At 43.8% G+C, this 17,832-nt stretch overlaps 1 protein-coding gene across 14 annotated transcripts in view; it reads right to left on the reverse strand.

The window, feature by feature from the left end:
- The window catches only part of APBB2 (amyloid beta precursor protein binding family B member 2), a 375,114-nt gene that overhangs the window by 104,287 nt on the left and 252,995 nt on the right, over positions 1 to 17,832 (reverse strand). For 10 of the 14 annotated variants that reach the window (XM_079919402.1, XM_079919412.1, XM_079919413.1 and 7 more), the window contains 4 exons: positions 14,241 to 14,449; positions 5,755 to 5,817; positions 5,287 to 5,372; positions 5,132 to 5,192 (listed from right to left, as the gene is read on the reverse strand). In XM_079919402.1, the coding sequence (XP_079775528.1) occupies positions 5,132 to 5,192; positions 5,287 to 5,372; positions 5,755 to 5,817; positions 14,241 to 14,449 (419 nt within the window). The remainder of the gene's footprint in view (positions 1 to 5,131; positions 5,193 to 5,286; positions 5,373 to 5,754; positions 5,818 to 14,240; positions 14,450 to 17,832) is intronic. The other 4 variants (XM_079919405.1, XM_079919404.1, XM_079919407.1 and 1 more) reach the window with 3 other exon arrangements.

The following is a 17,832-nucleotide window of genomic DNA, read 5'->3' on the forward strand; positions in this document are numbered from 1 at the left end:
TACAATAACAAAGTTTTGAATTTAAAAATGCAGAGGGACTAAACACCACGTACTGTCCTGAGTTAGATCCTGGAACTGAAAAAGGACCTAGAAGAACGACTGGTAAAATCAGAATAAGGTGTTTAGTTAATAGTTTCGTATCCCTATTCATTTTTAGGTTTGACAAGTGTACTACGGTTACGTAAGATAGGACCTTGGGGGAAGCTGGGCGATGGGTATACAGGAACTCTCTGTACTATCTTTGTCACTTTTCTGTAAATCCAAAATTATTCCAAAATAAAATTTTTGTTTAAAAAATGCATAGAAAAATAAGGGCAAAAGACAGCCAAGAAAGGACAGAAACACAGAGTTTCATAATAAACATAGGGTTTTGTACCTACCAAAACAAGTGTCCTATGTTGATGATAATTTAAGAGGGGGAGTTTTAAAGTAGGAGGTAGTAGCTCACATGCAATAAAATAAGGTAAATAAGTAAAAATGACAAAGCCTAAAGAATAATGGGCAGTGGATAAAGGTGTCTTCTAGGGTATTACAGATGGAATTATATGCCGCCGTAGCCTTTTCTGAAAAGCAGTTTTGCAATAAATGACAGAAGCCATAAGTTCATAGCCTTTGACACGGTAATACCGTTTTAGCAACCTGTACCAAAGCAATGATTTAAAAGAAAAAAAGCCACCTATTTTTATGAAGTTGTAACTCTGCCCTGTAGTACTGGAAATTGTTCCTATGGCCACTGGGTGCCTAGACAGATTATGGTGCTATTAATTAAATGGAATATTATAATGGAATTAAGAATGATAAATCTGAGAATTGTGGAAAGGAATACGTGAAGTAGTTTTTTAAGAGCTCAGTACATGCAATGTAGTATCCTAGATTAGGTCCTGAAAAGGATATTAGTGGAAAAAATGGGAAAATGGGAATGAATAAAGCCTATTTTAGTTAATAATACGGTATCAATATTAATTTTTTAGTTTGGATAATTGTCCGTGATTATGAAGATGTTACTATTAGGGAAATGTATATGGGAACTCAATATCTTTGGGACTTTTCTGTAAATCTATAATTATTTTAAAATAAAAGTTAAAGAGCTCAGAATTATATACAAACTCATGCACATACTGCAATCAACTAAAAAAAAATTTACTGTATATAAAGTTAGGTAGGCTCATAAAACACTGTCAGAGTTATAAAAATACTTTGCCTTCGCAGGAGTGGGGTGGCATGGGGGGAAGGGTTCATTTATGTCGCTACTTAGATGTTTCACTGAACAACTGATTATCAAGATGCTCTGACTCAGAGCGGCTGGGGAGAATTCTGAAGGATTCATATCCTGATAGTCTAAAAATGACTTTTATTTTTCCAGCATCTAAGTTTCATTGAGGGAGTAAGGAAGACATTTTCTATAATAATCTTTTGAGTAATCATTCCTCGGGGACTATATTTAGAATTCCATCGTACATGAAATTAAATATTTTTGTTTCCTAAAGAAAGGATACCTTCTGCTTCTTTGCGGGGCACTCAGTTCCTGAGTCCTTGGCAAATTGAAAGAATGGAAAGGGTTAACTAAAGATACCCTTTAGATATCTTTAGATCTATCGAAAGCTTGAACATCTGGGAACCTAGATCTTGTCACTTCTGCCTGCTTAGGTGCCCCAGGCAGCATTAAACAGGCGAGGAGTGACTAAGGGGGCAGATGGGGGAGGCCAGAGGGTGGTGGCGATGGGGAATACCTCCAAAGTGGCCTCATCAAAGTCAGCTCTAAACCAATGGACTTGTTCCAAATTTGTAAAAAACAATTTCGTTTAGTGCTGTTGGAAACAGCATTGAAGGATCACCTTAGCCTTCCCTGCAGGCTTTCCCTTGGTCCACTTCCATCAGGAGGTGGAGAGATTTGCCTCCAGAGAAGGACAGCAAGACTCAGTTTCCCCAAAGGGACGCCATCTGTGTGGGGTACCTCAAGTGGGCAGCTCGGCCAATCGCCAGACACACAGATGAGCTCCACTCCAGCCCCCGCTTCCTCCTGTTCTGGCCCAACTTTTATCATAAGCCTGGTTGAACTTACACCACTGAGGGATGGTCTGAAAAAACCTGCATTCCACTTCTAGAGTCTAGGGTTCATCTCTGCCTCAAGTCAGACGGGGAAGCTGGTCCACGCTGTACTTGAAATGGGTTTGTCCTTTGCTTCCAATGAGCAAAATCCAAACTTCTATGTGTCTTTACATAAATTTGGAGTATTGTTAAGCACACTGATCACATTGATCGATGGTGGCCCCTGAGTGAAGCCCCAAGGGAGACTTTTCTTTGGACAGTCCAGTGAGCATGGGCTCTGGAGCCAAATGGCCTGGCTTCAAATCCTGACTCTACTGGTTGAGTAGCTGTTCAACCTTCTATGCCTCATTTTCCTCATCTGCAATAATGACAGTCAGCCCCTTGAATTTCTGTGAGGATGAGAGTCAACAGCAACGAAGTCTTTAGGACTAAGCCTGGCAAAAAGTTAGCACTCAATAAATATTCATTATTACAATTATTTTATAACAGAGCGCTAGAAAAACCATTATATTCCACAAGGAACTGAGATGCTTTTCCCTCATGCACAGTGTGATTCATAGAAAGCAGGGTTCTGAGACCCTTTTCCCCTCCCAACAGACTTAGGGTCCTCAAGAGTGACAGTGACTTTCTATAGCACGGGGCACCTTCAGAATCTCGGGTGGGATGGGGGCAGTTAGAAGCACGTGTAGTTTGCAGAGGTTTTTTCAAGATTCTGAGATGCCCTTACAGGAATTCATGCCATTTACCATAAAAGTCCTCAGTAGAAATAATCACCTGGAGGTACAAAAATGGACCCAAAGGTCACTTTTCTTAACTATGCCAAGTCCTATGCTCTGAAAAAAAGTCCTATGCTTTTTCCTTCTCCCCAGTCTGATCTGTTCTAACTCCATGTACTGTCCCAGTACAGACAGATGCACTGATTCTTCCCTTATGTTTTCTGTGGCTTGTAAGTGCTTTCATAAGTCTCCTCAGATCTTTTATAGAACAAAGGATAAAAAATAAATAACACAATACACATGCTCTTTTGTTTACAACTAAGTGCATAAGTGCAACTTTAGTTACTTCTAAGAAAGCTGAGCCTCCTTATTAACATAAACAAATTCCTAATAGGTGCTAGAATAGACACGTTGGGAACAGAACAGTGGTAGATCAAGAGTTCAGTAAGCAATACAACTGAGGGGGAAAAAGAGAAAGCACCCTCTTAGGTAACAGCTCAATTACCTCCAATTCCCGCTACCCATTCAATCTCCGTTCCACGCATCACCCTTCCGGCCCACTCTTGTCAATTTCACACTCAGCTTTACAGACATCACTGGCCCAGCCCTTCCGGGTGGAGAAAAATATTGCTGCTGCTCGCCCTTCCTCCTCCAGTCTTTGCTGATAGCCCTTATAAAACACTTGGTAGCAAAGCAAATTATTCACAGCCTGCCTTCCTGTTTTACTAGGTCCCTTCCCTTCCTTGCCGTAAGATTTATCTTTAAAGGCCAGGGTTGTCAGAGGCCAACCAAGAACTTGTTCAGAACACCGCTGGCTCTGGAGCAGCCTTAACCTGATCAGGCTGTGCTTAGAAGGAAGCTGAGCAAACTAGGAGCAACAGAGAAGCCCTGGGATTCTTACAGAACCAATGGCAATGTGGCAGCTTCCGGCCAGGGAGCCAAGGTTTTGAACCTGCACGGTGTTCCCCACTTGACTACTGCTACAGGAACCTATCTGCTGTTTTATTTGTAGACACAGATCTACTTTGGGATTCAGAAAAATATCTAGGTTCAGCTACATAATTTGCAACTGAAAATGAAATATGCAAAATGAAAACACATGGCCCCCTGTTCAAAAAGCAGGGGGGGGAGAAGCTGTAAAAAGTATTAAGACATGAAGCTTTATCCTTTCTTCTGCATTCTCTCTCTCAACTCCTAACGGTGTTTTTTGCTTGTCATTTAATGTCACCCTCTCTCGGGCACGGGGATACTTACAGGGTGAGTGCAGACCATCACAGGCTGCCCACCGCTACAGACCATCAGCTGCTAGGCCGACGCACCACGTCCTGGCCAGGGGTGGGGAAACTGAGCCAAGAATCCCCCTTTCCCGTGGACTCACCACCCCAGCCCACAGCAAACGGATGACCCTCTGTTTGCAACGCCTGTGCCGGGACACGCTAGGCACCTGGATCGGGAGTGGGCGGGGCCTCACTGAGTCACCCGCGAACTCACTGCGGTGCTGTCCGCCTGAGCTGGGCAGGCCACTACTTTGTCCCCTCCTGGGACACCATGGAGTTTGTGTACCCGGCATCAACTCTCCCCAGGCTCACACCTAGCTCCCTACAGGGGTGGAAGGCAACAGTAACTGCTGGGTGGGGGGCAGGGCCTGAGGTGCCAAGCAGCAGGGGAACGGGCAGCTGAGAAACACTGCGCAGGTAGGGAGGTGGCGGGACTGTGCGTAAGCCAAGGCTCCAACCCCCCGGGGCACACTCCGTTGCCCCACTGCACTTCATCTACAGAGCACAGAGTCAAAGATAAAAGTATGCAGAACGTCAAGAGAGCAACTGCACAGAAAAACACGGGGCCCTGATTCTCCGCGCAGGGCCCTGTGCAACTGTACAGGTCGCATACCCGTCAGCTGGTCCTGCTGGTTCCCCACCATGAAACAGGCCTGTGTTTAGGTCAGGAATGAGGAGGAACTTTCGCTTTGCACAGGTGCGAGGCTGCCCTGGAGGAGGTGGGTGTGAGGGTCTGTGGCACCTGTTCACCGCCCCTCCCATGGCACTGCAAGGCAGAGCCTGGCTCATCTTCAAAGGCTTCTGAAGCCCACCTGTTTGAACGATAATTTTAACTTATTGCGATGCACAAAGAACTGATGTAGTGAGATACAAGCAGAGTCGTGATGATTACAGAAATCCTCCCAAACCTAACTTGGCCGAGGGGTTTACTTTAATTGTTGGGGAGATTAGGAAAGAGAGAGGACTGAGGACTAATTCCTTATTAAGTGGCTCTGGGTTGATGGTTTGTAAAAAACTGGGCCGTTATCCAAAGTCATTATTTTGATGCAAGAATATTAATCTGGTCGCTGAAAGCACTTTCTTACAAACCTTAGCTTCTGGGTCACTGTTGATACTACAAGAATCATCATCATCAGCATGTGGGGCATTTCTAGAAAGAAAAACAGAAAATTGGACTTAGAATTCTATTGCAATCTCTAGCTGCACAAAGCCACTCATTACGGCAGGTGCTCTGAACGCCCTACCTGAGTTTCAAGGATGCATAGCGCAGTGTTGCTCCTTCAAACTCTTTTAAACTGGGGTCCGGGTTGACTGTGGCTGCATGCAAATCCTAGAGGAAAAGAGATCCCTGTTAATGTAGAAAGGGGAATGACCCAGTACATGGCCTCAAACATCAAAGGGGAGAGAAGTCCTCCCAGCACGAGGCAGAGAGTGTATGTGAGCTTAGGCAGAAAAAGGCATGCATGGGCTGCTGATGCCGGTTTGGTGCAAGTGCCGCTTCTTACAAGACAACAGGAACCTGGGGCAATCAGCCTGAAGTCATTCACAATGGGAGACATCAAAAAAGGCGACACGTGTGAGTCCCACAGCCCTAGCCAGAAGCCCCATCACTCCGTCCCTGCAGAATGCATGATATTCACAAAGAAGATGCAGCCACAGCCATGCAAAAAGGACAAAATATTAAATGAGCTAAAATCTGACAATATACTTGCCTTCCAAATGTCACTATTAATCTTTCCCCCATTCAGAACAGCAAAATCACTCCATGGCTGTTTCTAGACATGTAATTATTCACAAGGAAAAAGCACATTGATTTAAAAAAAAGAAAGAAAGAAAGAAAGAAAATAATAAAGGATAGAAAAGGAAAGGAAAAAAAAAAAGAAAACACACACACATACACACACACACACACAAGACACTGTTGTTAGCATTGATATTCACAGGATGGGTTAGGGAACAAATTCACTCTAACGGCAGCATGTGAGCTCGCTCTCCCTTGATCTAGATCAACACCTGAGGCCTAGGGCAGGAGGAAAGAGAGGGCGCTTTAATTACTTACCAAAACAAATGGCTGAACGTCATTACCAGACATTGAAGTTATCGATACTTTCTAAATGTGGTCTTAAAAGCACACACTATGCATCAAAGTATTAAATGCCCAGCGTACCTAATTTCACAGGCACCTTTTTGTCTCCTATTAACCAAACAGAACTGTTTTCTTGAGGTGGAGGTGGAATTAGGGATGTTGCTTGTCAATGTGCTGGATGGAAACGGGAATGTCCATGGCTAAGGGCATAAAAAAGCTGGGGGCCAAATTATTTTCACTTAGAAGAAAAAAATGGCAATGATGGAGGGCAAAGAACCCAGCCTGACCTCATCTTGCTGAGATTTAATCTAATAAAAAAATAGCTCTAGACAATCTAATGTAAATTTCTCTTGTTCATAAAAAACTCTACTTCCTTGCCACCCAAGCCTCTTCACAAATGAATATTCGATCACGAAATGCTTTTCTAAACATAGTTATAGAACAAAGTGCAAAACCTTGCCTTGCTGGGCAACCTCTGACGATAGACCTTCGAATCTAAACAACTCCTTCCTTTATTCACCTCGGACAACCACGGAAACATCTGTTTTCTTTCTACTATATTGACTGAATATTCAAATATTTTTCACGTGACATTTGGGGAAATAAATGATACTAATAAGACACCCATAAAGTTCATCCTTATGAACTAGTTCCACTTGTCAGGAAAATCTCTTTTCTTGAATAATAAATCAGTAAGAGAAACTTTTCCACTAAGTAACTTTACAACTAAAGTTCTTTGAAAATGAGACAGTAGTACTGACCCATAACTTCTGCACACAATACAATTTTTAAAGCCACGCAAAGCAAGAAGCAGTGAAGATCCAATGTCCCAGGTGTTGAAAAAATGCATTTATTTGGCTCTGAAGGGCTCTCTGAGGGCATGGTCATTGCAAACCTGGATCCATTATCACTTCTACACAGTTGGTGTCATTGTTGCTTTCTTTGCTGGACTAGGCACCCAACCTGCAGTTTTTCTAACTAAAACAGAACTTGGACCACTGCTGTTTATGTATTTTTTAAAAATAATCTCTTTTACTGAGCACAGAGCAGGAATGCTGCCCAGCCCCTCACCTCTTTCCTCACTCCATCCCCAAAAGCAGCGTTCAGCTTTTACTGAGGAGAAAATATTACAGGAAAATCTTAACCTGTCAGCTGTGGTGACCTATGAACCCCCTGAAATGGATGTGGGATTTTGTGCAAGTGCATTTTATCCCCAACTTTTCTGTTCTCAGAAGGGCCAGTGACCGAAAAATGTTTAGAGTTACCATCATAGGGGGATTAATAAACACGCATGATAAGGACTGGAAATATCAAGTACAAAATAAAATTTTAAGCTAAAATTTCTTTTTAAAAAGAAAACACGCCTCTTTGGTCCCAAATTGTCATCATCATTTACACGTGAGCATTATTTGGTTTTCATTTAGGTTGAACTTTGAAAATGTAATCAGATGGTGAATTGGGAAGATTCAAGATAATTGTGCTCTTGTGAAGACATTTTTAAAAAGGTATGTGTGTCTGACAAAGGGAATCTGATATCAGAAACTATACCCAAAAGACACTGTGTTAGGACTACAAAGAGTGAAAGAAGAGCATTTTTTAAAACAAGTATTCAGAAAAGGCTTTGGCATTTTATCAAACACTTCTCTATACGTGTGTGTTTAAATTTTTTTATGTATTTACTCTCTGGATGTAGGAGTCCCTGTAAAGTAAAAGTTGATTATGGTTCTGAGACTGCATGGATCTAGCTCTCATGCTACGGAGACAGGAGTCAGCTGGCAAACTTCCAACAATCAACTTTTACAGATTTAAATAAACAAAGGCCCTATACAGTGATTTTGAAAAACCTTAAAATAACATAAGTATTCCTGAAGAAACCCTTTAGCACAAAACTCAAGCAAATAAAAATGGAAACTAACATTACATGCTATGAACAGGCCAAAGACCTTTTTTCCTTCCCATGTTTAAAATTTTCATTGACATCAAAGATGAGAAACTTTCTCCTCCATTTAAGTGACTATTATTTTTTAAGTCAAGGGCAATGAAGGACAAAACAGTTTGTCCTAAATGTTAAGAACGATATATTCTATTCATCTATTATTATTTTTTTTAATTAAGAAGAGAGAATACAACATTTTAGCTAATCATTTAAAGAAAAAAGACACCAACACAGATGCTTGGGTTGTACAGAGAGTCTGCAGTCTGGGTGATGGGAGTGAGAGATGAAAGAAGAGACAAAGAGAAAGACAATAAAAGAGGAAAAGGCAGGCGAGCAACATGCCCCAGGGAAGACAGACACAAAGAGAGGTAAAGGAGAGTAGAGGACGAACAGGGACCATCTTCCACGGGTAACAACCTCCAATCGGTCATCTCTCAGGCAATGCAGCTAAAGCCTTGCACAGCTGAGAGATGGTGGCGTCAGACTTATGGCTGGGGACACACCCTCCTGGTGCTCGTCTTGACCTTGGCCAGGCTGCAGCACCCCTTATCCTGATTACGGTGATGACACTCAGGTTCTCGAGAGCCCTGGAGCCCTAGCTCCTCAGAGACAGTGGGGACAGACCCAGCGCCTGGAGCACGGCACCTGCCATGACCCTTCATGACCTTTCAGCATGGCACCCTCGTGACCTACTAGGGGAATCAATCTGACGGTATAACCTTGACTACTGAGAGTTTTCTTCTTCCATATTTTTCTTCTGGGATCTTAGAAGACTTCCCACCAGCATGTGGACACAGTGAGGTCAAGAACATGAGCCCTTAGCCCAGGGGCTGGCTGCCTGAAAGTGCCCAGGAATAGCAGTGTCCTTATCTCTGCTAAGGCATTTGTAAGAATAAAAAGTTTGAGAGCCTAGGGACTACCAAGGGTTATGAGTTATGCTTCGTAATCCTCTTTTGTCAAGACTTGAGGCTTGGTATGTGTAGCCTTGATGATAAATGGCAGAGTACCTGGAATTCTGGAATTCCAAGGAATAGGCCAGTCAATGTTAATAAGCACTATATCCACATATGTGTGTATATTTTTTCCTTCTTTTAAAACTGCTTTCCGTGTTTTGCTGGATGCAACACTACCAAAAGAACAGTTATGGTTTATGATGCAAATAAAATCCAGAGAAGTTAAAAAAAAGAATCTAACTGGAAGACAAACTGACAAATGCTTGTGCAATTAAATTAGTCTCTGTCAGCAGCAGCACTATTTACAAACTAGAGGAGAATCAGGAGACCTGGGTCTCTAGTGCTGGCTCTGCCGCTACAGCAAGTCAACTAAGAGCTCCCTCCGCTACGAAGCTGGTTTATTCCTTCATTCAGCAAACATTTAATGAACATTGACACGTACCAGGCACTGTGCCAAGTGCCGAGGACACACGATGAGTCGGGCAGGTCCCGACACCCCCCAAAAGGGAGGCGGACGTGCCTCAAGTAAGAATACTATAAAGAGACACAATGGAATAAAGGTTAAAGGGCTTTCAAAGCAGACGGGTGAGAACAATCCTTCCCAGGAGATGCTAGCGGGAAGCCAAAGAATTGAAGGGGAAGTGACATATAAATAAAAACAGGGAGACTGAATTTGCTAGAAGACCAGCTCTTGTACTCACTCAGAATTTCCTGCAACGCTTATGATAGAGGCAGATTCTCAGGCCCTACCCTTAGAGAGTCTAGCTCAGTGGCCTGGGGTAAAAATAAGGAAACTTAGCATGTTCTACAAGCCCCAGAGGACATCCTAGCCACCATCCTTGGCTCCCAGGCTGAGAAATACTGCCGTAGCATTCACTAAGCCCTTCTCAAAGGTTCTTGCCAGCTCTAAAATGTCATGATTACTTGATCAGGTCAAGAATTTCAGTAAAATGATGACAGCCTGGCCCCTTTATGTTGTCACCTTATTTCGAGATGTATGTGAAAATCCATAGGTTCTAATGCAATACGTGGGTTTTGCCCCTCCTGGCGAGTTAGCTGCTCAGGCCCCTCCCAGACTCCAGAGGCAATGCAGCAAGAACAGAGTGAATTGTGATCAACAAGAAATCACGGTCCTGAGAAACAATTCGACCTTCCCTTGCTTCAGACCCACTTGGTCCTCCATACTCTTATCCTTAAGGAACTTGGAAACACCTTCTGCTGGAAGGATTCTTCGTAAGGCTTGCTTACGGGCCAATAGTTATTCATTACAATATTTTGTGTAGCTCCCTCTTCTCTCTAAAATTCAACATCTAAGTAACTTGGAACAAACTGATGGGCTGGGGGAAGATCATCTTTGGGCCAAATTTCAGCAGCAAATGCTTCCCGGCCAGTTTATAAACTTTCAAAAAATACTGCTGGCGTATGCAGAGGGAACATTATGTGCTGCGCCTAACACTTCCCTGGTGAACTTTGGAATGTGAAATGTAAAATTTTCAAACTGTAAGGAAGCCCTTCCGTCCTAAACTTTTGTGAAGCTGAGTCAACAGATTTGGCACTTTTTTTTTTTTTTTTTTAAGCCAGCTCAGGAAAAATCTGTGTAAGATGTGCGTTTCTGACGCGACATATTACAAGTTTCTTCTCGCCCTTAACATTTTGCTTTCTCTCATGTTTCCAAATTAGTCAAAATAGATTCTATTTAGGGACCAAAGAAATGGCATCAAAGATATAATCATTTCTCTTCAACTGGTATTAGCACCTGAGACAATGTTATCAAGAGAAGTCATCTTCTAGAAAGTGCTGCATATGTCACCTGGAGTGAGATGAAGCCATTCAAGGCTCTCCAAGCCTCCATACACACATAGTGAAACCTGGAGGAGGGGCAGGGGCCAGCAGACCTCCATTCAGGCTTGACTCCACTAGGTATTAGGTGTGTGATCCTGGGCGAGCTCCCTCACCTCTCTGTGTGCGTTGTCAAATGTTAAGAAGGTAATGACAACTGTCGCACAGATGCGTAGGGTTTTATGAGGAGTAAGGAGACAAGGCATGAAGCTGGTGCTCTAAACACTCGATTACCCTTAGTGCTTCTGCTTTAATATCCGTGTCAGCACCTGCCGGACCTGGGAACGCAGCAGTCTGTGTCTTCCCCCACCTCTCCCCTTCCTCTCCTCTCTACCTATCTGCTCATCCCTTTGCCCCTAGGATTTTAATGTATTGCCTTTTAAATCTGCTTGGTTCTTTGACTTAGTGGATGGCCTGATGTCCAGGGGAAAAAATGTACATGAAGCAAACAACCGAAAGGTTGATCCAAAGAACATCTATCCCATTGGTCTATTTAAAGTGCTGGGGGATGTCCTTGGTGGCTCAGCGGTTAAGAATCCGCCTGCCAGTGCAGGGGACACGGGTTCGATGCCTGGTCCAGAAAGATCTCACATGCCACAGAGCAACTAAGCCTGTGCACCACAACTACCGGGCCTGCGCTCAAGAGCCCACGAGTCACAACTACTGAAGCCCATGTGCCTAGAGCCCGTGCTCCGTAACAAGAGAAGCCACCGCAATGGGATGCCCGGGCAATGCCACGAAGAGTAGACCCTGTTCGCCGCAACTAGAGAAAGCCCCCACACAGCAATGAAGACCCAACACAGCCAAAAATAAATACATAGAATTAATAAAGAAAACTAAAGAGCTGGAAATGGGTCTCTCTCTGAAGCTTCAAAAAACTACACCTTTGTTACCATGTTTCTTGGAGGGATGAGGCTTTGTCCAACACGATGGTAACAGAAGAGAGGAACAGAACCATCCTGCCACCCTGACGCCACCTGCCTGGTTACTCAACTTGCTGAGCCTCGGTCACCTCTTCCCTTAAATGGTAAACATAATAGCTGTCATCTCTGCTGCGTGAAGAGTCTTGAAGGGGACAAATGAAGTGACGTTTATGAAAATACCCTGAAAGCCACAAAAAGTCATGAAGAGCAGCTGGGAGGCGGACCAGTGGGGATGTGATGGAAACACTGAACTCCAGGAGAGCAAGTGAGGCAGGCGGCCACAGGACACAGTCGGAGCCTGGGAAGGGGGGCTAGGCAGTGAGCGGGAGGGGGGTGGAAGCAGGCATGGACGGGGCAGGGCAGGCAACAGTGGGCATCAGAAGGTGGCTCGGGGATGAGAAGAGGACTCTGCTTCCCAATCATTATCCCCAGGGCCAGCAGCCCACCTGTGCTGCGTTCTTCCTAAGACTTTTCACAGAAAACATGAAAGTGAAAGTCTACCATATTAATCAAAGAAGTAAAAACCCAAGCCACGTAAACCTCGGGATGCCCTCCTTGGGCTTCACCCCACCCACGCCTCGGCCTCAGGAGGCGGGCTCCGAGACAAACTTCATTTCTTCCACATACAGAGGACAAGAGATTCATTGAACAGAAATGGTATCTCAAAGTTAGTCTGATCTCCTCACCTCTGGACCAAGAGAAAGCAGGTCGGCTGAGATCTCAGAGCCAGGGAAGCCAAGGGAGAAGGACTCTGACCTGTAATTCAAGGAGGATTCGGGAACCCTGCGTTCTAGAGCCAGCGTGGCTGCTGGTCACTGGCCTCTCTGTGCCTCAGTTTCCCTGTCTGTAATGGACAGATACTGGTGCCAATGCCCCCTTCCCAACCGGGCATTCTCTGGTTGCAGGGCCCTCCCTGGGGGTGAAGGCGGTAAAGGCGGTTTACAATAAGGGGGATGGAGCCGTGGAATGGAGAAAGATTCTAACAGAGATGCCGAGAGCCAAGCAGTACAGGTGAAGAAGAAAGAGGGGCTCTGTGCCTCAGTGAGAGCCCAGGGGCGTCCTGGCCCGCTCAGCCCCTGGGAGGCCACTCTGCGGTCCGGGGAGAAATGCCAAGAGGTAACTGGGCCAGAATGGAAGAGGGTTCCACTTCATGCTGAGCTCCACGAGGAGCAGCCTGTGTTGGTTCATCTTTATCCCCCAGCACACCTCACATAAGGCGAATAAATCGACTGAATGGGATGTGCCCTTAGAGGAGGAATATTATGCTAATAAAAAGTTATCAAAATCACCCAGTGATAAGCAACAAAATCCTAAGTGATTCAGTGGAACTGAAGCACATATCTGATCATCAGGGCCAAGTACCAACAAACCAAGGCCCTGGTCTATCAACGGGGCCTATAGCTCGCCTCAACCCATCACTTGAAAGATGGAGAGTCTGAGGCCCAGGTGGGGTGAGATGCCTAAGCCCAGTAAAAGCAGGAATGTGGCTGGAATGTAGGTCTTCCTGCCTCCCAGAGAAGAGCAAGTAAATAATGGAAGATGCTGTTTACTTTCAAAGACAGGAAGGGTGATAATAGCGGCAAATATGTAGAGAAACTTTGGGGTAAGAGACGCAGTTCAAATTCCTTCCATGTCCTCAAAGTAAAAGAAAATGAGTTGTTTAAAGAGCAGAAGACTGTGATCAAAAAAAGGCAGAAGTGCCCGTGTGTTAGGAATGAAACTTCTTTTCTCCAGCAAAGCCATTACTTAACTCTAACCTTTTCCCACTGTAATTCTCTTGAATATTTAGTTATCAGGATTCACAAAGGTTCACTGCAGGGATTTTTGTATTAGTAAATACCACGATGGAATTTTTTAATGCCTCAGTTCTTTGTTTAAATATCAGATTTCATCCTCAGGGACAGAACAAATTTATACTGCTAATTACTTCTAAAACAATGTCACTTCTGCTAAATAAACAGATCCTCTTTTTTTTTTTTTTATTAGAAATTAAGCATTTAAGGGCTCTCAAGGGTTATTCCTGCAGACATTCTCTCCATGCAGTCAAATGAGCCCACAGATATTAATAAGATATGCAGTAATTATAACACATCTGGCCAAGAGACATTCTTCTGTGTGTAAATATTTTATGGAACCAGCACCACGCAACAGCACCTACAGAGTAAATTACTGCCTCCGCGAGCCCCAGGGAATCTTAACCACTTCTCATTAATCAGCCTCTCTTACTTTCTGTACCTGAAATGGTGTTTCGAGAGACCAAAAGCCATTAAAAAAATGAAGACATCCCTGAAAGATGGTATTAACACTCTTCACTAAGAGGAAGCATTTCGGTTTCAAATGCAACATGCATGAAAATCAAAAGCTTACCTGGATGACCTGTTGGGGCAGAAGCAATGAGTCTAAGGAGAAATCACAAGTTACATCCACTCTACTAAGCCATCACAAAGACACTCCATTTTACCTCGTTCTCTGGGGTGGGAGATGGCGTTACAGAACTAAGGGACCCTTTCCTAGAACCCTGGAGATCTGCTGGGATGGAGACAGGGCGTTCCCACTGAGTCGTCCCGGTTGGTATGTGCCAATAATAGGTCCCAGCGATGTCACTGATTCTTTTCCAGCCAGGTGGCAAATCTGGATCAGTCTGAAAGGAGTGATCACTCCATATATCTGCTGGAAAATGGAAAAAAAGTGAGGGTTTTATTCAAAGAGGAAACAATTACAGTCTTCCAATTTTACTACCAACAGTCAGGAGAATTCCACAGACAGATGTGTCCAGAGCCCAAATGAGAACTGAAGCCATCCTATGGACACGAAGTATGGAAAGAGGGGGAATACGGAAAGAAACATGGAAAGAACTGGAAGGTTGACACTTGAGAACATGGATATAAAGGACCCATTATCAAGTCATCTTACAGCTCCAAGGACCCTATGAACTAACAGGCTAAGGCTCCATTAGTCAGAATCAACTACCCAAGCAAAATTTGCAAGGTTACACACAAAACCTACTGTATCCCTTTGTACATTTGTAAGATTTACTGTTTGGGATCATATATCATTCCCAGCGATGAGTACAACTCTAATGTTCTTTAACTGCTTTCTGGATGAGTTACTGGATTTATGAGTACTGGATTTATACCTTTCATTTGCTTTAACAACTCCTCCCATTTGATTGTAAACATCTACAACGTAGCCATGTCTTTCGTAACACTCTAGCATTCTAAACTGCACACAGAAGATTCCCAAGGAGGGCAGACTGAAAAAGCCTTGGAATTCGAAAAGGAACCAGACTGACTCTAAAAACCGGCCAGTAATATAAATGCATGAAGGAGGATAGGTGTGGGATACAACAGAGAATGGTGAGGATGGTGGCAAACTGGTAAGCACGTGCAAAGTCCAAAGGCATTTAAATTCAAAAAATAATTTTTTAAGAACTGTATGTGTGTGGGGGAAATAAAATACACCTACTGGGCAATTTCAGTCATCCCTGGCTTATATCAATATTTTATTAATTTACTGGATAACTATTTGTTTTTTAAAAATCTCATTTTTGGCCTTCTTTGAGTTGAGTATGAGATGGATTAAAGTGCTAGAGAAGAGAGGAGAGACATAAGGAAGCAGAGTAAGAAATCCATAGAGAGGGAGGCATAATGGAGGAATTGCAGGTGGCTATTATCAACATACATAGGTAGAAAAACTTAATAAACTTGTGCTCTAAATCTAGGGATCACTTCATTCTAAGGATGAGGCCCTTTTCTGTGTGGTCATTCACAAGAGGCTGGAGCCTTTTCTTTTTCTTTGTTTTTTTGCGGTACGCGGGACTCTCACTGTTGTGGCCTCTCCCGTTGCGGACAGAGCACAGGCTCCGGACGCGCAGGCTCAGCGGCCATGGCTCAAGGGCCCAGCTGCCCCGCAGCATGTGGGATCTTCCCGGACCGGGGCACGAACCCGTGTCCCCTGCATCGGCAGGCGGACTCTCAACCACTGCGCCACCAGGGAAGCCCGAGGCTGGAGCCTTTACAGCAATTTAAATGAGAAAGTGTGTGGGCCTTGCTCTCAGCAAATGTCACTGCATCCTGTGGGCTGGCGTCACTGAGGCTGCTACAGCCGCAAGAAGAAAAAAAGAAACCAAACAAAGAAGTTGATTAAGGCTATGGGCACAGATGTGCATTCATGCAGTTGGTTAGCATCCCAGCATTCACTTTTCTCATTTAAATCTGCCAGAGGCAAAACTGCCACTTGTCTCAAATTATGATGGAAATTTCCCCTCCCCCTACAGGAAATTAAGCACGATTAAATAATTTCAAATTACCCAAATCTTTCAGAAGCAACTCGAAACAAACATGTGCATACACTCCTCTGTCCTGTCTCCGTTTTAGGGGGTGAGACGGTTGTTTCTGCTGTTATTTTGTTTTAAATATTTCAACTGGGATGGGAAAGGTAAAATACACAGGTCTTGGTATTAAGTTGGAGAAAACCCTACCAAGGGTGTTCCCTTGTCCAATTCTAGCAGCTCAGACAACAAGCTCGAGATGGAAACTAAAAGGACCTAAAGAGGACGCTAGTTACCGTTTCTGTTGTTTTTAAGGTCTGAGGGCCTGAATTTACACATGTATCCCCGTTGTCTCTACAGCTGGGACATTAGCATATACGAAGAATAGCTACATAACACTATGAGAATATAAAATCACATCAGCACAAGGGCAGAGACCAAGGTCAGCAGTCTTCAGGTGTGGCTTTCCAAAGTGGTTGAGAGGGGCCTTGGGCTGCATGGCAGAAAGTGGTCTGTTCTGTTTCAACCAGACCCATTCACTTATATTTGGTTTATATTTTGAATTTCTGGTGAGATTTTGTTGGAATAAAAATTACAAGGTGGGTTATTCTGTTGCTAAAGATTGGTGATGATCAGATGATGATGATGAAGGAAGTGAGGTGGGCACATCTACAATATTATCAGCAGTTCAGAATCATTTATAGAATCCCTTCCGCATCACCCTACCCTGGTTGTAAGGAATGTAAGCCCCGTGAGGGCAAGCAGACATTATCTCTGTCATGTTCACCATCATATTTCCAACACCTAGCATGGCAGGTGTTCAATTACAATGAGCTGGATGAATGGAGGATAGATGGTGGATGGATGGATAGACAGAAGGGTAGACAGAAGAAAGGAAGATAAGAAGGAAGAATGCACAAAGAAGCAGGGAGAAATAAGTGAATGAAGTCCTGAATGATGGGAATTGAACTTGGCGCTTAGCAAAGGAGAATTCTGAAGAAATCAGTTCTGCGTAATTTCATAAAACAGAGCAACTTCACAAAGCTCGGGAATACTAGCTTCTAGTTAAGAGCATGTCTACTTCCCTTGAAGGCATATGTGAATGTTGTTATGGACAAAAAGAAATACAATATGATAAACTGGAAAGAGTCCTGGGCTGGAGTTGAGATTTTGTTTCATTTTTTTATTGATAGGTTCCACAGGAACAGCAAGAAATATGCCTTCTGAGGTACCTCAGTGCCATTACACTTCATTTTGTTTAATCTTCAGAGCCCCAATGTGCTTTGTTTTCCTACATAGAACTATGTACACATTTAAATAAGTACCCTGGACCTTACTCAACAGGTCAGTGGTTTTCAAATGTTATCAAATGGGGGAGGAGGACAGTGGTGCAGGTAGGTGGAACTCCAGGCCTGTCCAGAGTCTTTTGACTGTTGCAGCAACATTTTTACCTGTTTTAAATATTGGTCTTGTATGCATGATTTTCCTTGAAAACAGGGATTAGTTGAATGCTCACATCAATCCCACCAGAAGGTAAGAGTGGGAATAATAGCCAGCCAAGACAAGAAGCCGGGCCTTTCAAGGCTTAAACCCAAGTTCTCTTAATGCTGCCACGAGGTTCTCAGCAGCTGGTAACAACTGTGCTGTTATTAACAGTAAAAGTAACAGGGATGCTGATGTGGGCTGTGGGCTGAAATACCCAGCTGCTTTATTGCTTCTCTACTGCAGGAGCTTGTGGAGCGTCCACTGCTGCCCCATGAAGGGCACACTATGGTTATCCCAT

The sequence above is a fragment of the Stenella coeruleoalba genome (assembly GCF_951394435.1).
Source record: "Stenella coeruleoalba genome assembly, chromosome: 4".
Lineage (NCBI taxonomy): Eukaryota > Metazoa > Chordata > Mammalia > Artiodactyla > Delphinidae > Stenella > Stenella coeruleoalba.